The following is a 22,633-nucleotide window of genomic DNA, read 5'->3' as shown; positions in this document are numbered from 1 at the left end:
TTAGAATCCAAGACTGAGCTTTTTAAACATTCTCTATAACAACAAATTATAACAAAAAGATTAGTGGACAAGATGTAGAGAAAYCTGATATCTTTTCTCTTCCTCTGTATTCTTAAGATCCAGCAAAATTCTCTTAAGGTTTGACAATATTAAAATGCCAGCACATTCCATGACTAAAAAATAAAAAAGGATGATTTTGTCCTTGCTCCCTGGAGGCACATATCTCCTGCTCCTTCAGGAGGTACTAGCATACTTTGATTTTATTCTGCTCATGCAACTAATAGTAAGAACAGGTAGAAACTATTCCCACACAGCACAACAAAGGAAAAAGTAGAAGTGGTAGAGAAAAGAAARACTGGGTTTTTAACAACTCAGAATACATAGGAAATGGCTTTGCATTAAGGAAAGAGGTTTGGGGGTGGAATCATTATGTCACTCCTTTCTGTTGGAATAATCAGGAGCTAACTAATGAATACTGCTGAAAATTACATTTTCATTGTTAGGTTTCTGAAGAAATACACTGCTGAGAATGGCAGCAATATGCATCTCTGGAGATATTTTCACAGGGTTCTGCAGATCCGGGTGGAGAATTTTGTCAGCTACATTGGGTTCACAGAGGAAGGTTCTTGTTTACAAATCTAAGAACTAAAATTTTATTCAGCTACATTTTTTCAGATGATGAAAGACTGGTTTCTGGAACATAATAATGCAGCAATAATTGAATTCTGCAGCATATTTCATGTGCCCAGAATATCAGGGTACTGCTTGATTGTTTGCTGAAATGGAGAAGATTAGTATACTTCCAAAACCCACAGGAGAAAATGAGCCTTCAGTGTCAGGGCCTCAGAGGCACCTTCACCTTGCCCAGCCCAAGCCTTGACTTCAGCTGGGCCAGGGGCCATCAATCCCCRTCCCAGTAGCGGCAGGCTCCAGCCCTGCCTGGCCACAGGCCCCCCCAGTCTCCACTCTGGCCCTATTGATAGACATCAATACCTCTTGATCTCCACGACCATCTATAGCTTTTCTTCTCAGACCATTGATAACTCTTGATCTCCACTGCCATCTGCAGCTTTTGTTCTTGCACTGATTCTGCTCTTGGGATGCACCAATAACTATCAAAGTTGACAGTTCATAATATTGAGAGGCTGCACTGAGTATCAATTACCAGATATATCTACAGGAAACAACATCTATAGATATCTAGYCCAATCGATACACATTAATACTCTCAAATCTCCACAGGTACCTTTTTGCTCTCGGATCAAGTTGGGTYTCAGTAGACATCAACAACTATTGACACTCAATACCTCTTGATATCCATCCCTATCAATCTCCGTAACTATCAGTAAGTATTGATACCTTTCAATCTCCATAGGCTTCTATAGCTTTCTTACCAGGACTGGGTTTCCTCTCAAATGGTATCAACAACTAACAACATCAGTACTTCTTGATGTCGATCCCCATCTGTGCCTATTGATTTCCACACTTGTTGACATGGATCAAAATTGATCAGTACCGATACCATTCAATACAGATCCCTATCAATAGCCATCAATACCTCTTGATCTCCACAGTCATCTATAACTTGGTAGGCATTGACCACTATCAACATCAATAGTCACAATATTGACCTCTAATGACGCCTTTTGATTTCCATACCTATTGATAGGGATTGATATTGATAGGTATTGATATTGGTATCAATACCTCTTGATATAGATCCCTATCAAAGGCATCAATACGTCTCTATCTCCACAGGCATCTCTAGCTTTTCTGCTCAGACCATCGATAACTTTTGATCTCGATTGGCATCTACAGCATTCATTCTCATATATCCCATCTCCTCCAGTCTATTGAGGTCCCTCTGAATGGCAGCACAGCCCTCTGGTCTATCAGCCACTCCTCCCAGCTTGGTATCATCGGCAAACTTGCTGAGGAGGCACTCTGTCCCTTCATCCAGGTCACTGATGAATAAGTTGAACAATACCAGACCCAGTACTGAGCCCTGGGGGGACACTGCTAGCTACAGGCCTCCAACCAGACTGTGCTGCTGAGCACAACTCTCTGAGCTCGGCCATTCAGCCAGTTTTCAATCCACCTTACTATCTGCTCCTCTAGCCCATGCTCCATCAGCTTGCCTATGAGGATATTATGGGAGACAGTGTCTACCTTGACTTTAGCTCGGCAGACAACATCCAGTGCTCTCCCCTTATCTGCCCAGCTAGTTGTCCCATCATAGAAAGCTATTAAGTTGGTTAAGCATGACTGTGCTTTTGTGCTCTTTGTGAATCCATGCTTACTGTTGATCACCTTCTTATTCTTCTTACATTTGGAAGTGATGTCCAGGATGAGGTGCTCCACCACCTTTCTAGGGATGGAGGTGAGGCTGACTGGCATGCAGTTTCCTGGGTCCTGCTTCTTGCCCTTTTTGAAGACTGGAGTGACACTGGCTTTCTTTCAGTCCTCAGGCACCTCTTTCCATGACCCTTCAAAGATGATTGACAGTGGCCTTGCAAAGACATCTGCCAGCTCCCTCAGCACTTGTGGGGGTATCCTATTAGGGCACATGGATTTGTGGATGTCCAGTTTGCCTAAATGATCTCTAATCTGATCCTCCTCCACCACAGAAAAAAGTCTTCCTTTCTCCAGACTTTCTCYCTGGTCTCCAGAGTCTGGGATTCCTCAGGGATGGTCTTTCCAGTAAAGACTGAAACAAATAAGGCATTCAGTATCTCTGCCTTCTCCGTATCCTTCATCATCAGGGCCTCTGCCCCATTCTGCAGTGGGCCCACATTCTCCCTAGTCTTCCTCTCCTTATTGATGTATTTAAAGAAGCTCTTATTGATCCCCTTGACATTCCTTGCCACATTCAACTCCACATAGGCCTTGGCCTTCCTAGCCCTCTTTGCTCAACATCTTGCTCCTTGAGATGCACCCTTCTTGAGCTTGGAGGAGGTGATCCTTGAATATCAACAAGCTTTCTTGGACCCTTCTTCCTTCTAGGGCCCCTCTGGGGGTCCCCCCAGAGGGACTCTTAAGGGTTTAATGGCACTAGATGACTTTTTCAAGATATTTGTATTTACTCTTGACCTCTAATTTATGGCAATAATTACGGTTGTATCTATTCTCAGAAATTAAATGGGCTCAGGAACATTTGTGGTCACTGACGTCAAGCAGTAAAATCTATCTGGGTCAATAATGAATTCTCTAAACTTCCAAAAAATGATAGGTGCACCTAAAATGCTCCTATGTATTGGGAGTGTGCTAGTTGATATGTACGAAAACTGGACCAGGAACAATTCTAACAGTTTACTGATATGGTTGACCAAGTTCAGAAGTCCCTCTAGGCATTGTCTAATTTTATAGCCATAGCCTAAACGTCTATACGAATCCAGTCTTGTGGAAATGCACAATCTCCCAAGACAATCTTTTTTGTTTCAGCCAGAGGGGGCTGGAGGGCTCAACCTGAGGCCTTGCCTGAGATCATGGTCCAGGTTAGGGTTAGGGTTCAGAGCAGGAGAAATGGCAGAGCCTCATATGGAGTTGGGCTGCAAAGAGTATGTCAAAGGAAATATGGGGCTGCACCAACATTGTTCCCAGCACAACTTTTTTGTTTCAGCCAGGAAGAGGACTGGAGGGCTCAGATTGAGGCCCCGTCTGAGATTAGGCTTTGGGTCAGGGTTAGGTTTAGTGTTATGTGGAATAAAGTCTATAGCCAGTTGACCATTCACTATATCACAAGGCCTCCCTGAGAATCAATTACCAGACATATCATTAGGGAACACCATGAATACATACGCTATCGACAATGATTAGATGAATAYGATGAACAGACATGCTATTGATAGGCGTCAATACCGCTCAATCTGCACACGCATCTCTGGCTTTCGCTTTTGGACAGCTTTGCTCTTGGCAGGCATCAATAACTATCAACATCAATACCTCTCAACATCCAACCCTATCGACAGGGAACAATACTTCTTGATCTCCACAATTATCTACAGCTTTCCCCCCTCAGACCATCGATAACTCTCCATCTCTACTAGCTTTTGAGCCTTTGTTCACACACTGATTCTGCTCTTAGGATGCACTGATGACTATCAAAAYTGACCGTTCACCATATCAAGAGGTCTCACTGAGTACCCATTACCTGATGTATAGCTAGCGAATGAAATCAACATACACCTAGCCCTATACTGATACGCATCAATGCCTCTTGATCTCCCCAGCCATCTATAGCTCTCACTTTCAGACTGACTTTGCTYCCTATGGGCACGAACTGTTGACATCAATTTCTCTCGATATCCATCCGTATCAATGCCTACACATTTCCATACCTATCAATCAGCATCAATATTGCTCAGTATCCATATCTATTGATACTGATTGATAGGCATTGATCCCAATAGCCATCAACACCTCTTGATCACTACTGCCATCTGTAGATAGCTTTTCCCTTTGGACCATTGATAACTCTCAATTTCTAACTGATTCTGCTCTTTGGACACACTGATAACTATCAAAGTTGACCTTTCACAACTTAGAGAGGCATTGCTGAATATCAGTTACTAGACATATCACTAGTGAGCAATATCTATAGATAACTAGCCCTACTGAAATGCATCGATACTGCTTGAGCTCCAAAGCCATATATAGCTCTTGGACCAACTTTGCTCTCAGTAGAGCAACTACAACTATCAACACCAATAGCTCTTGATATCCATCCCTAGMAATGCCTATCATTATTGATAGGCATCAACACCAGTCCTTATCAATAGGCATCGATACCTCTCCAYTTCCCCAGCCATCTATAGCTTTTCTACTCAGATCATTGATAACTCTCCRTCTCGACTGGCATTTATAGCCTGCACTCTCACACCGATTCTGCTCTCAGTATACCCTAATGACCATCAAAGTTGACCATTCACAATACCAGGAGGCCTTGATGAGTATCAATTACCAGATGTATTGCTAGGGAATGACATCTGTTGATACCCAGTCCTACTGATAGGCATCAATACCTCTCCACCTGCACAGATACCATAGCTTTTGCTCCTGGACCAAGTTTGCTCTTGGTAGGCATCAACGTCTGCCTCTGGTGCCCTGCTCCCTCACAGGAGCATGTTGGCCCCTGGCAGCAAGGCCTGGCCCTGCCCCACCAGGAGCCCCCAACCCCCCACTGCTCCTGTCATTCAGTTTGAGAAACTTGAGAAGGAAATGCAGAAAATAAAGGAAGAAAACCCAGTATGTTCAAATAATCAGAGGGGAAAACAGTTCCCATAGCATACGTTAAGCACTCTAGCAAAGGCTGCAAGTAATGTTTCTACAGATTGATTTATTTTTTTTTCCAGCAGCAGCTGCAGTTAGCCTTTTAAAACGGATCTCAACACGAGGCCTTCCTTCAGGCACCAAACCCGATATGAATTCAGGCTCTGCATTCCTTACTTTTGTAAACATTACACAAGGAAAAACTCAGGCACACRAAGATGAACTAGAATTACCCCAAAACAACATGGCAGGCTGACAACAGGGGCAGGAATTGAGATCAAATATTCCAATTCCCAATCCAACACATCTGTTTACTAGATACTGTTTCTACCCTGCCACAGTTCAACAAAAGCACAGTTTAGAATCAAAACCGATGACATTAAAAAAAACCACAAAAAATAAAAAGGCTCAGAAAGTCTCTGCATGAGTAACAAGGACATTTCCCTTTCTACTCTACAAATTTAATAAATAAGAATATGTTTTACTCTCAAAAAGCCTAAGTGCCAGGTTTGATTTCACTCACAGTTGTGGAAATACAGGATTCCTCCATGAAACTTAATGGTATTAAGCCTTATAGACCTAGACACAAGATCAGCAGTCAGGCCAAGAAGTTTTGCATGAGTATGTATCACATCTGCAGTATGGTCAGCACATAGAGCTTGGAAAGAATTGCCAAAACTCAAATATGTTTCCAAAACTACTGGAAAAAGAAAGAGGATTTGACATGTTTGGGAAAACGTTCTCAAAGAAAAAAAATAAATGGAAGTCACTGTTTCAAGCTGCAAAGAGTATACCGAAGGTGAGTAATATTTTATTTCATTAAAATATATTTTAAAAACATACTGTGTAAAAGAATTAGAATTCTCAATAATTTATTATTTACATTAGCAAATCCTGTTTGTTATTCTACAGATAGGAATGAAAAGTCCGCAAAAGGAAGGGAGCTTTACTAACTTCTTCAGGCCCAATCAAAGCCCCTGTAYAAAGAAATAAGTCCAAAATCCCTTCTCATTTCAACCCCTTCAAATTCATTTTTGCATTAGATCACAAAAAGCTCAACGAAAGGTCATGATGTTTGAGTGTTTAGCATCTGCAATTAGAGCTGGGAGTTCAGAGCACTCAGCAAGAGAGACCTCCAGAAGAGATGTTAACGTTGCACTACTCAGTAGTAAAGAGACTGCAGGGTCCAGTCCTGCTCTTGCTCCCGCTGGCTTAACTCCACYGAAATCAATGGAATTACATGACCATGAAGCCTGCATTGATCCCAACAGGCATTTCTCAGAAAGCTAGACACGCTCCTTCAGCCAGGTTGGCAAAGGAGAGAGTGTTTATCCTACCACTGTAGACACTCTGTAGCTTATCATTAATTTTCAGTCCAAACACATAATAAATCTCATTGGCTTCCTCCCCATCCTCTGGGGAGTAATAGACATAGGGAATTATCTCTCTGTTGTAAACAACTGTAAGCATCATTCTCATTTTCTGGTTCATGTGACAATATCCAAACACCTGTCATAGCCTGCACCGTTCATAGCAGGGCAACTCAGCTTTCCCATCAGCTTTCCAGAACTCTGAAATCATTTGGGTACCAAACACTATGCAAAGTCCATTGCAATGCCAGCTGCTGTCTGCTTTACTATTTCAGGAAAAGGTAGTCACCTCTCCAGTGATTATATAAGAGCCCATGTCTAAAAGAAGTAAAGCAGTCAGTTCAAGTCTTCTGTTTCCTGGAGGCACTCAATGGTATTTCTGACATCTCATGTAAGGCACCAGTCATCTGGTAGCTGAGTAAAAAGTGACCTGCCAGACCTGCGTTAAGAAACTGCAGAGGGAACTGACAAAATTCAGCTGTTTTGTTCCATCTTCTCACTTGCACAGCATAAAAAGTGTGGTCACTACATCCTGGGAAGTTTCTGGYGGCATCCTAAAAGAGAAAGCCTCAACTTGCACTGCAAGTCAAGGAACATGGGTGACAGCAAACAGCAGCACAAGTTTTGATGGCTGKGTCTGAGTGACAGTTGCCATGGACGTTGTACAGATTTCCTTGAGCCCCAGACGCCACTGCTGCCTTGCTTTCATAGAAAGGGAGTTTGTTGTCAGCAGTGAAGCAGTTGCCTCCTAACACGATGTCTCCTTAAAACACAGTGAAGGGCCAGACCACAAAGTCACCTTTGTGGCATCCTTGCTGCAACTTCTCTGCTCTTGGTCTTGCCTGTACAGCCTTATTCAYGGAGATGCAACGCTGGAGACAGCAGAGCCTATGGACAAAGAGGTTAGCTGGATGCTAGTGGACAGGGTCACTGGGCAGCCTCAGTCCAGAATATCAGTTTCAAATGGGACCAGGTGGTAATATGTCAAATTGGTGACATAGGCTGTTGGATCATCACTGTCTTCTAGCTCTGAGGTGAAGTCGCTAACACTTTCAAACCTAAGAAGAAAACAAAACAAAAAAAATAACARAAAGGTATTAAGTCATTGATGTTCATTTTCAAAATTTTAGTCAAATAGGAAGAAAAGAACTGAGGAGAGGGAGAAGGCTAGAATATCTGAAGACTCATCCCTGGAAACTTTGAGAATAGATATTTGTGAGGGGGGCCACTTAGAAAAAAAGGGCTGCAGACAAGAATGCTTCTATTGGCTTCTCAAGTTAAAGTTTGAGTAAATATAACATGTGGCCTTGATTCACACTACAGCAGTGTCACAGTAGAAATAGCTTTAATGCTGATTTGTAGCTTCAACTTGGTGAAGCTCCGCAGGACAAATTAGTCCCAATTCTTTTTCCAAAGCTTTAGTGTCTTTCTCACTCCCTATCTTGGCATCCTGAAATGCAAACCCATACCAAGTTGTCAAGGAAGATCCATGCAGATCAATTCTGAATCACAAAGCTATAGTATGTCTAACACCAGCCTACATTATGCTAAGGTAATCCATTGGAGACAGTAGCAATGGCATCTACTGCCACTTCCGTGAAACAGGACACAGTATTTATTGGAGGGTTGAGACATAAATGCAAATGATTGGTCTCCATGTCCTTAAATAAACACCAAACCACTTTCTTCTAACCCATTGAAACAAATGAGCTAAAGGGTTTATTTTCCGTAAAACAGGATGGCTAATCCCTTTTAAACCTGTGCTAAAACACAGCTGCATGGCAGACTAGGAGACCAAGTTCTCCATGTCTTTCATTAGTAGTCTTTAGTAAGAGGGACTTTTGTTGCACTTCTCTAGTAAGACAGTGACTGTTCACAGCTCTTGTCATTATAATGCCTGAACTTCAATATCTCATGATATCTGGTTATCACGTTGATTTGAAGATGACCTGGATCAAAAACATTATCAATTCATTTTCATTCCCAAAGGCTCTCCTCCTACTAATAAAAKAATGATTTTCTAGGACACAGCTTCTCTTGTCAGGCAACTCTGGATACCTCTAAAAGATTTTTATGAACCTTGARGAGCTTTCACTGTGGTATATGAACAACTTCACAGAAAGTATTCAGAGCTGATCCCATCCAGCTCCTCAGCRCATATATGTATAGAAATAAACCACAGAACTATGAGAACTGTGGTATATACCAGTAAATCATCTTTTCCTTTCTGATTTTCAAAGTTACTAGTGATGAAGGAAGGAAGTAGTAAGTGAGCTCTGGAAAAGTGAGTCACGCAGCTTAGGTCCACATTCTTCCATTTGGTTCTCACAGTATTTGGTAGCAACACGAAACACCTCTGTTCCCAGCCAAAAGGAGAACGGAAACTGCCTGTGTTCTGAGTCTGAACTCAGAACTCTCACCCTTTCACTTCATAGACACCATCTCTGCATTTGGCTTTTGTACAAGGCCAAATGTTTAACACAAATGGGAAACAATGACTGCAGTATCCTTCTTATGGATCCTTGTTGTCCTCCTCATGGTATTAGATTTAGATTTTGACAACCAGAGACCATCCAAATATTAAAAAACACTCCCAAATTTAGTTTCAGTTGCTTAAGTATTTTCCTCTCCACTCCTAGCTCTTGTGTTATAACCAGAACTTTTGCAAGGATTTCCCACTATATCATTCCCTCTCACAACCAGAAGACATCAGCTCATCAAAACCTACACTTTCCTCAGTAATACATAATCCAGTTTCAAGGAGACTAGAATTTCTAATGTAAGAAAACACCTTTCTTCATCCCAGATAGCCTAGCAGTTAAAGGCAATCATTTCAGGCCAATGTTTAAATCTCGCTCAATCAAGGCAATAGACTTGAAGAACTGTCCATTTTTTCCCCTCTTGCACTCTGTAACATTTTGAAAGATCTTGGATTCATTCTCATATAGATTGAGAAAAAAAATGGAAACCGAAAAACAGCACATTTTGAACAGAAATTCAAGGATTTTCTCCTGCACTGCCCTGGCCTCACTATTTACTCCCAAAGTACCYTGGTAGATACACTGTCCTTAATGAGAGCCTTCTTACTGTGCTGTAAGGACAGTACTGTAGGACAACCGTTCTTCCTCAGTTTCACTCTAATCCGTTCGCATTACTGTTCACGTTTGCAAGCAAGAAAAAGAAAACAAGGTACACAGATGCCAACTCCTCAGGAACACAACTCACAGGAGTGACCGCAGTGTAAACACAGTGTGAGACAGTGCAGCACCTCTCATCAGCCTATGTAAGAGCAGCATCTGAGCAGAACTCCTTCCGTCTACAGTTAAGACTGTAGTACCCAGCAGCAGCATTTTCTTTTCCTGTCAAGACTAGGATTTTGTTTTCCTGGAAACATTCTGTATCTAACTGCACCACCTCTGCTCTGCTTTTCCCAGAGCTCATCTCCATCCATGCAAATCCCTCCTTTGGAACGCAAGATGCTGGTGACCAGGACCAGAGGAACTGGCCCTGTAGAGTTTCTTTCAGTGTATCGCTACAGCCTTGTGTTAAACTGCTGTTAGCAAGATCTAGGTTCACAACAGCAAGTGAYAAAATCCTGGCTCTTTTAACAGTTAATGGAAAGACTTCAAGCAACTACAGTGGGGCCAGAGCTGCACTCCAGCCTCTGATAAAATCCCGTTAAATTCTAAACCTTTCTGCAAACTAGCAATGATCATATTTCAAATATGGCAAGAAAGAGCTTTATGTTCAAAGATCAAACTTCCAAGTAGCTTTTGACTGCCCTCATGACAGAGTAGGTCAATGTTTCTCATTAAAACCATGTAAATCTTTAGTTACCTGAAACACATTGATGCTATTAAAGTGAAATATCAATCACTTGCCATGACAGAAATTTGTAGGAGCTGATTTCCATGAACACCCATTTGTCAACATACTCACTGACTTAACACCTACATAAAAGCCTTATTGGTTACAGGTCTGTGACCCCAGAATACCTACACATATAAGGAAGTAGAAGTTATAAAAAAGACTAGCCTAACTTCCCCCCTCCTTAATGCAGTACACGCGCTTCACCATGTCGCAGCACGAGGAAGCACCAGGGCAGCTGCCCAGCTTCCTTCGATTAAGCTCAAGCCTGTGATTAAGCTCAAGCATCACCCTCTGAGGGTGGTGTTTCGCCTCCCAAACAAATTATTTCCATCTTAGTAAGATACTCCATTTGTAAGSATGTTTCAGGTTTCCCCAAGGGACCCCTCATGACAATCACAAGAGAAAGAAAAAAAAATCCTCTAGTGTAATTCTTACCTGGCACGACCCCTAGGACAGCTATAGCTTTTTCCATACAGACAGGACCACACTCCTATGGTCACTGATTTTCACTGCAATGATTTTATTAGTTTTAACAGAAAGAGTGGTGAAGCCTTATCGATCAGGACCTCTAACCAGTCAGAATGACCACACCACCAACCTTGCTCCTATACAACGATCAACATTTTGCTAGGGAAAAAGAAAGTTATAGTATATCTTAAGATGACCAAATTGGTCATGAACAAACTTTACTTACAAGTGTTCTGCTGAATCTACATCCAGGTGCTTTTCTTTTCCATTGGGTATACTGTGGTCAATGACTATTGTTTCAGTGTTTGCTAAACAAAATCCATTTGATCGCATGATTTCTGTGAGGAAAAGAAAGGAAAAAAGATTTAAATGCTGGAAGCTCAAAATCTGCTCTAAAAAAAGTTGGACAGTAAGTGTATATCATATGTAAATGACATGGTTATGAACAGGAATGTACACATAATATTGAAAATCTGTACAGGATTGCTGAAATGAAGAGTTGGGCCCCCACACTGGTTTCATAGCTTTTTACATCTGCAACCTGCCAGATCTTAAGCAATTTTATTTGCATCATCAATTCATGACACAGAGATTACACTGTGGAACACCGCACATATCTCCATTGAAGCAAGGCCCCATTTCAGTCCCATTGATGCCAGTRGCAAGACTCCTACCGCCTTTAGCAGAATGGCAGCTGGTCCATAAAGTGGCGCAAAAGTAAACACAAAAGTGATGGGTGATTCCTAAGAACTTGCCCCAGATGGATAAATTTCAACTATACAGTTGAATAACGTGAATTCAGCTTTCATCTAAGAGAGAGATCCCTTTCTCCCTTCCCCATCACCCACCACTCGGAGCACGACCGTGTTGGGGACAATTTGTTGTTCTGGAGAATACAAAATAGTTTTACTGTTACTGTTATTCTGCAGGTTACCTAAAAAGCTGCACCAYGACCAACATGAATGCCACAGTGCTTTCTTAGCGTCCTTGCTATGACTTAAAACGAACAGCATTTCAATGCAGTGTGAACTGCTTTAGGAGTTAACACTTACTGCCATCTACTGACACCGCTGTGAGACATTGAAGYCATTTCCAGCATGCAACATCCACGTGAGGCAAATATCAACTGCCATCAGATTCCAAATTGCCCTTTCTAACCAATGCAACTCCAAAGATACTTTCATTGATATTTGCTTGCTTGCTAAAGTAGCAATGTATCAGATGACAGTAGCCATGCTTTTAAACATTTTTATAGCATGTAGTTTGAGGGCACTTMATTTCATAACTGACAGCCCTTGTTATCAGATTATTTCACATGGAAACCACTGAATATACCCTCGAGGGCCAGTACTGAGAGCACATTCAGGCACTTAGAAGCACTGAGAGTAAACCATGTTCAGTCTTTGCCTTTGGAATGACACTAAGAACCTGCACGTGAGAAATTTTACCTGTAATTTCTACATCAACCTGGACATCATCCAAACCGCTCTAGTCACAGATGGGGCAAGACCTTTGCAGTAGGGCACTAAGGGCTCCTCTTTACAGGCACTATGCTCATGGCAGCCTGCACTCATGGGCTRGCTAAACCACCTCTCCCTAACACTCTGCATTTAAAAGTATCTTTCCAAATAGTTACTAGTGGGCTAGCATGCCTTTTATAATCTAATTTTAAAAATAGTTATTTAATATCATTAAAGATGACTAGTTTGCTCAGAATTAGAGCTCAGGATTGGCTACAAAAATCTACCCCATGGCTAAGATTGATCTTTAAGATCATTTATATCTTTAGCATGTAAGCATATTGGCTGGCCATTAACTAATATACCATCAGTACCTATGAAAATTGTCCAGTATTTTTTGCTAAACACTTCATGTACCTCGGAAGACAATGTTGCATTTTACTCTGAAATAACTCTCTTTTGTTGACGCAAAAAACAGCCACTCCATTGGATAACTCCAAAACTGCAAGCTCTTAAGGAGAAGTCTAAAGTTCCTTTTAGGCCAAAAAGAAACTTTTCAATATAGAAATACAAAACTAGGCACATCAGAAGTCTACACACCTGCCAGCAATGGTCAGTAGTGGATTCAGAGAGGAAACACTAAAATAGTGCAAGTATAAAACTCCTCGCCACTATACCCGTCAGCAATGCGTTCCTTAGAAACTTTGAGTCTCCACCAGAGACAGGTCTCTGCACATTTCTTCCACTTACTTGTCCAATTCCTTTTTGAAGTCATTTATACTTTTGGTTCCACAATATCCTGTTCYGGCACTTAACTGTTGTGTATGACTAGAAAACAAAACTATAACTTTTCTTTTGTTTAATACCTATTGTCTGACAATGTTAATGGATAACCTGTAGTTCCTGTGTTTGGAGGTGTGCGGGGCAATGGACTCCTGCCGTGCAGTTTTATATCCCCAGCTCTGTCACTTCTTCTCAAAGCTGAAGTGTCCTTCTCTATTTAACCTTTTTCACAGAGAAGCTGTTCCTCAGCTTGAAACCTTGTCCTTTTGTACTTTTTTTTTTAAATTCTATTATATCCTTTCTGAGAGGAAGAGACCAGAAGAGCACACTGTGCTCAGACAAGATGGGGAAGGTTGCGCTCCTTTCATCTTTGGCTCTCCCCTCCTTTCCTAATAATGTCTAATATCCTAACTGCTGTTTACGATCTCTGCTTGGCACTAAGCTTACATTTACATAAACCTGTATCCTCAAACCAGTAACCTCAAAATCTCTCTCCTGAGTGGTAATAGTACTATCATGTGTGACTTCAGTGAAGGCTGCATTTTCCCCATGCCCATTTGTTTGCATTTATCAGTCTTGAATTTCACCTGCCATTTCATTTGCCTGAATGTGTGCTGCATAGTTGTCATTGCTGACTATACGTTCTATGCTATAAAACAGACTGTGGAGGACCTTCTGAATTGCTGGTAGAGAAAGAATGAGGGGAACAAAAAACAAAGCAATTTTCATTAYGTAATTCTTGTGTTGACAGTAGGAAGCTAACCACTCTTACCTGATATTTTAACTGGACTTTGAAAGCTTGGCTGAATTTTATGGACATTGTCATTCTTTAGAACTTGATCCAATGGAGATCTCTCAAAGAACGTGAGGACAACTTCAGATCTTGAATACTGAAAAAGAGACAAAGAAACAGACACTTGTTTTTCACYAACAGTTTTCTTTGTTCACTTCCTCCTTTCCAACTCTTCTTGTTAGGATAGAAAGACTTACCACAAGCAATTGCCTGGACCTATCATTACATAGACCTGGCACTCAGCACTTCTCCAAGTTATTCAGTAAACTGCTGCTTCTCTCAGAGTCTAGAGGAGCCCACCACTTTCTAATCTGCATGAGTGCRCATTTCACCATCAAGGAGGAGTCAAAAGCCGGGCTGAATGTGAAGCTGGGCATACTCACCTTCCATGGCATGTTTATAATGGTCTTCAGAAGCTTTTCCACTTCATTAAGTCTAGCTTCTATATCATGGGCTTCTTTTATTGTGATCAGTCCTAGAAACAAAGTAAACAGATTGTGAACAAAGACAAAAGCATACTTCCATGTGCATGTACACATCAGCACCCAGAAGCAGCTGCTCAAAAAGATGTGGAATGACCAGAAAAATCATGGATCCCAGAAGTAAATATTTTAACCCGTACTGATGATAAACCATGTACCCCAAACTAAAGTGGGCGTACTTACAAGCATRGATGCAGGCCTGACACAAATTCATCTGTCTGATTGTACTTAGGAGCTGCAAGACAAGCAGAAGTGGAACCACCTACTCCCTCACCCACAGCTGCACTACACAGCATTCCCAGCAATGATAACCAAACTGTCTGTTTTCTGCTTCCAAAAGCCATGATTCATCCTTTTTCTGTCAGTAAAAGGAAAAAAAACCCCCCCCACACACAGATAAGAGGAAAAGAATAAACACAAACTAAACAAAAGATTTCAAGAACAGTCTTGTATTTCTCTGAATGTAAACCCCAGAGGGTGGTCAAAGGATGATTTCTCAGTACCACGTTCTTTAAGTGCAAAACAAAATTTGGGGGTTTGTTTGGTTTTTTTAAATCATAGAATTATCACAGAGCTGCAGAAGGGATTGTAACGGAAATTTTGCAGGATGATGCAGTATATTGCTCCTAATTTTGAAGAGCTCAATATGGGGATCTTCTACTGTAATACTATATTTCATATGTATAATTTACAGGAAATCTGTAGCTTCACTCTCCTCTAAGAGATTTAAGGAGATATAACATAGGTTACATGCATATATGGGTAATATGAGGAGAACCTAGCTCTAAAGCCTCCTATCCCTCTAATGCCCTTCTATTTGCCTYTGCATTTGTGTGGCTTTTCCAAGGAACAGCAGACGCATGAAAATATAACAAGCTTCATAACTGAAATAAAAAAAAAAGAAGAAGAAGAAAAAGAAATTCAAACAGCTGCAGAAGAAAAAGACCTAATAAATCAAAATTGTCTAAATAAAAACTGAAACTAAAAATCTCTAAAAATAGAGTCTCCGAGAAACCACTTCAATATACTAAAATTGCAAGTGCTAAACACTTCTCAGAGCCCTCCTTTAAGTGCACCGGCACCTCCCTGCGTAAGAGGTTAATGCACTGCTGTGAAACACACAGAACGCAGGAGGAAACAAAATGTTTCAGTCTCCACAAATCCTTGGTGTTTGTTACTTGTGTGACATGAGCACATACAAACTTTCCAGACAAAGGTGTGACTTTTAAGCTGTCAGCTTTCCTCCAGTTATGGCTTTAAATAAAAGCAGAGATTGTCTCCAAAGCAACCTGGTTTATTTGACTCTTGTCCCCCACAAAAATAGCCTTGCTGTGCATTTCCATGATTCCCTCATTTTGCCTTCTTTTGCCAGCTTCACTACAACTTCTTTCTCCCATACAACTCTTCTGCCAGGAGACCAGAGCACACCAACAGSCATATATGCAAGGTAGCAGGGTGTCCTCTTATCGCCTGCTGTATACTGCAGTTGAGTAGCTTTGCATGGAAGTTCTCTGAAATCAAATTATCTGCACGGGCCAACTAATACAGCCTGTATGAGCTGGGCTTTGCCTTGGCATTACAGRCCTGAATCATAGTCTGGTGCCCTTCATCTTCCTAACTGCTGGGCGTGAGTAGGCCTGGGTGGGACTGCTTCACCTCTCCACAAATACGCTCCCATCCCACATCAGAACAAACTTCAAACCTTTCAATGAAGAGTTTTCATCTTCCTAGAAAAAACTGCCAAACTCCTCATGGCTCAGGCACCCACCTATGATATTAGAGACACGCTGTCGCTCTGTCATAGCCCACATCAGAGACACCCCAGCTAACCACCAGCTACTGCAGGGTGTCACTGCTTCTCCTGCTAGTCCTGCTCCAGTTTGTACAAATACTGAAACATTCAGAGCAGAAACTACCAGGCTGCAGCTCCCATGCTCCAGACAAACACCCTCACCACTGACCCACCAGGAATTTGGCACCAAACTGCTCTCTCTCAAATCTACCCTGGACCTCAGACCTTTTCCCAAATTAACATGTGTTGTTGAAACTAGTATTTTACAAGGAAGAGGGGTACTTTCAACCAAACAAGTATACTCAGAGCAGCAAAGAAAAAGGCTAAGAAAAAAATCCCTATTCCGCCAACAACACTGAGCACTCATAATAYAGAAAAACTGCCAAGCAGTTAAGGTTTTCTCTCATCAGTAACCAGGGAAAGCATCTGCAGCTCCACATGGCCTTTTTATGTTTTAGCAAGAGAAATTCAGACAAGACCATCAGTCTGTGGCACTTCCACAGATCACCCAGGAGGAGGTTTTATAGCTTCTTGTATTCACCAGGAACTTCCACCCCTTGATATTGCTCTTTCTAGTTCTTGGAAAGGAACCAGTCATGCAAACCCTCACTCCTACTTGGAAATTGGCACAGAAAACACGTAATATCTGACACAACAAAGACTGCTTCTTACTGAAACTTTTAGTAATATCAGAAACAAAAGGCAGACAGCGTAGGAAGAGGTGCGAATGATGCATCTGCCTGGACAAATTCCCATGTATGTGCTTAATGATTACAGAAGCACAGCTTGGGGACATAAAGCTGATGACCTCACACAGTTAGTCACCAGGAATTCAATTTGGTTGGGTTAAAGCCTTCCTCTTCATACATCTAACAATTCACATACATGGAAACCACTTCACTGGCTATATATATATATGTACTATATATATATATATRTGTRTRYATACACACACAAATAAGCACTGTAATTTCTTCCACAATAGCCACAAAGTTTGTAAGGCCCTTATTTATCATCATTTAAAAGTCTCTRACAGTTAACAGATGCCCTCGTGGTTTCCAGTTAGTCATAGGCTATGATCCAACAACCCATGGAATCACTGACAACCCAGCCTCTGCCCTAATCCGTGCAAGATGCTGCCTGCCTACCCAGCCAGGAGCAGCGGAGCCCTCAGCCACTCATTTCACTCTCTTTCAGCGCTTGCTAACTCGTTGCTGCCAATGACCACAGCAACATACACATGCATGAGTAACACCGTGGCTTCACGAGGTGAAGTCTCCAGTGGCAATACCAGTTTCAGGTGCTCTCGGCCACCCCTCCTGCTCATTTCCTCTCTCGCACCGTAACACCCCCCCTCCCTCAGTTTTGCCAGCATAATCAGTTGAGCAGTGAGGAATACCTCAAACTGGTATTGTCAAAGATTTTACCTCAGAAAACCCCAGCCTTAGCAGAAGAAGCAAGACTGCAGGCTAGGACACTTGCTTCGAACTCCTTTCTCATCTAGGCACTAGAATTGCACCCAAGCTTTCCATCTCTATTATCCACACTTTCTAACAACTTGCTCATACACAGAGACTCCCCTTCATGGGGGGGGTTCCCCCCATCTATCTTTTTTTTCTTCTGTTCAAAAGCTTTGATGAAGAGGGGAAAAAATGGAAAAAAAAAAGGCCAGAGACTTTGTAGGATCTCATGACACCACAAGGCCTCCCAAATAGCCATGACACGTGCACCAGCTGACTCTGTAGATAATCAGTCCACCGCAATTCATGAATCCTGAGATGACAGCAACACAGGCTGGATGCATCCAGAGTGCACTGGATTTACTGCACATGCACTGGCCCCATGTATAGCATCTGTATGGTAGGTATGATGGGTCCTGAAGCCTTTGTCTGCCACAGCATGGGCCATGAATACGTGCCTGTCTTTCCACTGGAGCTCGTAGACCCCAGGAACCCTTATTCAGACAGTTGGCCCTAAAAGCAAAGACGCTAATAAAACAACCAGTAGCCAGGAACCAGTTGTGCTTTCTTCCACATGTTCAGGCATGCAACAGAGCTGAGTGCAGAGCTGGGAAATCTCTCAGTGAGGTCATGGTGAAACGCTGTTCTCATGCCTTTTCCTCTGCCCTGACTGCTGTCTGACTGCTAATTGAAAACATGTGCAAACTCCTCCCAGGAAACTTTGCTCTCTGTCTTATTACGCGTACTGCACTTGGACAATTAACTATCATTTCAAGCAATTTAAATGGTATAAACACCTATGTTTATAGGGCTTGAGGTAAACTGGAGCCCCTCTGGCTCCTTCTTTACCCACAAGACCTTTTGCCAAATACCACAGACTTCTAAGATTTCCTCACTCTGAGCACAAGGGAGCCTACACACTGGGTCATGGGAGGGAYAGCATAGGCGCACTGTATAAATGGGGGTGGTGCCTGTCTATATGGGGGATATTTGCTTTTAGTAGGTTTCTGCTCTGCACACAACTCCCATAGCCAATGAGCTAATTTTAAGAAAGGAGGAGAAAATTCCTTTGGCATCTCTGTCCTTTTCCTGACTGAGAGCCTCAAGTAGATTCCTTCAGTCTGGATGAATACTATTTGCTCACAGTTTGAGACCATGCATACATAGCAACCTTACACATAACAATATATCTCTGGAAAACCGCAGCACAAACAACAATATAGGTCTGCAGAGTCCCTCCTGCTCTGGGACTCCTGTGCTGGAGACAGCTGCAGGAGAATCGGCGATCAGGCAACCAGCTGTACCTGACAGGCTGGGTCATGGCGTGGGAGAGAGGCCCAGAGCTGAAAATAAGCAAGAAACAAGCTCAACAGAGGAGGAGAATAAACTAGGAGCCAACTATTGATGTCAACGCACAAGCCTTGATGGGTCTGTAATATTCCTGCGATGTGAGCCATCAAATCTGCAACTAATGACAATCTGGCAATCACATGCTCTGACGCTGTATGCTTGTACTAAATGAAGGAACGCTCCGCGCATGCTCCACGGCTTGTAATGAAATCACAGTGCAATCTTGATGATCGATGTCCATGATGAGCAAATTGTCTCATTAATCCTCTAGTGTCTTCCAAGGAAGAGGGAGTTTATGACTAAGGCAGGTACATCTCACACACTGCCTCTCAATGATGACACAAAGAAGTCTGTTTTTCTAGTGATGTGTTGCTGTGTGCAAATTGTTAGGTACACGTGACCTCAAAGTGTGGGCAAACCCTGTTCCTTCAGTCTGAAGGACTCCTAGTCAGAAGAGAAACAAAGAATGTCAAAATTCTCCTATTTTCTCAATATTAATTAAATAACTATGTGCTGAGGGAGCACAGAGGCTGAAGTGTACTATCAGGAGATGTGCAAGATGGAGTGGAATTACTATTAAATACTATGTACTGTAAGATTAAAATACTGAATTGAGCCCTCCTCACCTAATCCTGTCTTCATGACCTATGAAGAAGCCCACAGAACAGATACCAAAGTGAAAAAAGGAATAGTAGATAAATCTAGGAAGAAATCATACCACATTTTGCTAAACCCATACTGCAAGAAAGATTTAAGGCCTATAGATTCAGATCTTGAGCCCATCCTCGCTCAACTTCTTCTTTTTTTAATCTTCTACCCTCATCCCTCCTTCTTCTCCTCAGATATGTTCTAACACATGTACACCAGCACAACTCAGGATGAGGACAGAACAATAGTGGGAAGATGCCAGCCATGAGAAGGTATACACAAAAATCACAGAATACTGTACACTGGAAGGGAGGTCAAGTTGTCATTTGATTCAATCCCTACCTCAAAGGAGGGCCAATATCAAAATCAGGCTGCTCAGGGTCTTGTCCAGTCAAATTTTGAACATCACAAGGACGGAAATTCCACAATATAATGCAGGAACTGAAGCTACTGAGCTGGGACAGGGATGACGTCTGAATGGTGGCAGCTCAGCTCAATCGTTCCTCCTGTTTTACTCCCCTGCATTGCTTCCCATTTCCTCCCCTCTGCTGAACTGAGCTCTTTTCAATACCATTTTAGCTACCTTGCTTCATGGCCACCTTGCCTCTCTCTTCCCAGCAGTTGTCCTAGTAACATCCCTTCCTTCCACACRCATACATTTCCTGAACCTTGCTGTTCTGGAAACTATAGCATTAGCAATCTTAGACTGGACTCTTAGGAGGACAAAACAGCTCCCATCTATTACTGCCTTGCCTCTGCATGGACAGGAAGAGGATCTATAAAGGTTGTTACAAGGACAAAGGAYATCTAAAGGTAAGATATTCAAAAAGAATTGTTTCACACAACTTTTCTTCAATAATTCTGCAACACCACAGGAATCTCTTAAGTCCAAAAACTGAGAAGATCCAGAGAAGAATAGAAAATTACAGACAACCAGGGATATCAGATCTCCAGTCACTAGAGACCACGATCATCACTTTTCTGTTCTCTGCCAGTTATTTACACTGTCTTCTGGAGCATCAGGTTCTCATCACTAGAGATAGGATCCTAGAGCTACCTATGGCCTAATCTGACTTAATTTGGTGACTCTGGCTCTGGCAAATCCTTTTCTATCTCTTATTCTATGATATTAGGATCTTCTAATTCTGTGACACCCCTCTCTTGAAGCAGATATTCTTGTCCCTTCCCCTCATGGGGAAATCCATCCATCTTGTGTGTCCCTACAGTCCCTAAGCCATTATGAAAGGTTTACTATTCATGCAATATCACTAACAAGACCTACCTTGGTGGCATTTCCTAGGGAAAAGGTATGATACAGCTGAAAAGATACACAGAGGGTATGGGGTTTTGAAATTTGTTGTATGTTGTGCTGGCCTTCTTAAACTTGATTGTTGAGGGAGAAATTAGGAACAGAAGCAAAAATATGGATGAAAGAAGRTACTATTGGAACAACCGTCCAACTGAAATTCCCCAAAGCAGGGGTTACAAAGCAGAGCAACCACAGAGTGAAAGGAAGTGACTGTGACTACTTAACGAGTGGCGTGCCCAAGTAATCATGCAAAGCACGGGAAGCAAGTTAAAAGCAGAGAAGTCCAGGCCTTCAGCTGATGGACATGCATTATTAGTTATTATGAGACCTCCCAGGAGCTCTCGAGGGAGAATGGCATCTGCCACGGACAGCATTTGACAGACAGACTTTCCCAACACAGCCCCCTGTTTTGATGCCTGATGCAAAAACAACAGAAACATGTCAAAGAAGCTTGAGATAAAAGTGAACAAAACAGTCAGAACTTGACGAAAAATACAAGCTCCTACAACCATTCGTAGTGATGGTTTTTAATCACCTGAGAACTATCAGGATAAAAATAACTCACTTCCTTTCCTCTCCACCAACATCCTCCAAGACATGTTGCCTCAGTCCATCACAAAGACAGCTTGTGCCTGTCATTACAATGACACAAAAAGTTTAATTTATCTTCAGTGTTAAGATGAACCATGAAACTCAACCAATTAAAAAAAAAAAAAAAAAAAGAAAAAAAGCAACCCAGAAGCCCCATACTTAATTTCAGTTAAACAGTGCTGCTGGAGTTTGATAACTAAGAGCTGCATCCTTTGTCTGCCAGACAGAAGCTCTGAGCAAGCTCCACTAATGAACTGTTGACAATGTCAACAATGGAGAGAGCACAATAGATGTCGTGTATTTATCTTACTGTCACAGCACTAAAACAGCTGCTGTCCGTGGAAACCACTATGTTGCCTCTGTGGAGCTCCCTCTTCTCATAAATCCAACTCCCAGATGGTCTTGTAAACAACAACAACAGCAGTATACTGTAGCATATATAATAAGTTAGGAATACAACATCCACAGCAAAATGTGCAGAAAACACAGCATTCCTGGGCTGAATCTTTTCTTCAGGAACTGCCTTATGTTTCATGCAAGTTCTTCAAGCTGCAGCCCTGGAGGAGCTGCCCTTGTGCTTCCTGGTGCACAGGAACCCTGACACAGAAAACAGCTGATCATCTGCTTCCCACAGCAGGCAACCAAGCTGGAGGGCAGACACAATCCACAGAGCTAGAGTTCAGCATTAGTCATCTGTGAAGGGTCTGCTACAGGTGAAGARTGAATTCCTCTAAGCCATGAGGCAAGCTACAATGCAAAGTTTCTACAGAAAATCTCCACTGCCACGGGGTAACTTTTACAGGCTGAAAGAGGTTGAGAACCAGTACAGCAGATTATAAAAAAGTTCTCATGAGCCATGGATAAGCAGGGATGCCAGCAGTCTGGGGAGAGAAACCTGAAGGCAAAGAAAAAGGAACAGAAAGCAGTTCAGGGAAAACAACTTGTTGGGGGGGGGAGAAAAAAAAACAGAGATAAAATAACAAAAAGAG

The 22,633-nt window shown here is 42.1% G+C and overlaps 1 protein-coding gene across 2 annotated transcripts; it reads right to left on the bottom strand.

Moving 5' to 3' along the window:
* Positions 1 to 6,059: 6,059 nt before the first annotated feature.
* Positions 6,060 to 21,718, bottom strand: PXDC1 (PX domain containing 1). 2 transcript variants are annotated; one of them, XM_085321623.1, is made up of 5 exons: positions 21,619 to 21,718; positions 14,396 to 14,487; positions 13,992 to 14,109; positions 11,203 to 11,314; positions 6,060 to 7,696 (listed from the first exon to the last, which is right to left on the bottom strand). In XM_085321623.1, exons 1-5 carry the CDS (start codon positions 21,650 to 21,652, stop codon positions 7,579 to 7,581), a joined length of 474 nt encoding a protein of 157 aa, XP_085177749.1. In that variant the 5' UTR covers positions 21,653 to 21,718; the 3' UTR covers positions 6,060 to 7,578. The 2 variants fall into 2 exon arrangements, with proteins under 2 accessions (XP_085177749.1, XP_085177748.1); XM_085321622.1 differs by lacking the exon at positions 21,619 to 21,718 and having other exon boundaries at positions 14,396 to 14,639.
* Positions 21,719 to 22,633: the final 915 nt, after the last annotated feature.

Source organism: Rhea americana, unplaced genomic scaffold (genome assembly GCF_003343005.1).
Source record: "Rhea americana isolate MKP2758 unplaced genomic scaffold, rheAme1 scaffold_70, whole genome shotgun sequence".
NCBI lineage: Eukaryota > Metazoa > Chordata > Aves > Rheiformes > Rheidae > Rhea > Rhea americana.
This window is presented reverse-complemented; position numbering and strand designations above follow the sequence as displayed.

Bases quoted from the DNA above. Each gene is read 5' to 3' on its own strand.
- PXDC1 (XM_085321622.1), bottom strand. From the start codon at position 14,551: ATGTGTACATGCACATGGAAGTATGCTTTTGTCTTTGTTCACAATCTG. The intron at 14,110-14,395 runs GTGAGTATGCCC...TCTCTTTTTCAG, and splicing joins TTATAAACATGCCATGGAAG to TATTCAAGATCTGAAGTTGT. The intron at 11,315-13,991 runs GTAAGAGTGGTT...TTTTCCTCACAG, and splicing joins AAGTCCAGTTAAAATATCAG to AAATCATGCGATCAAATGGA.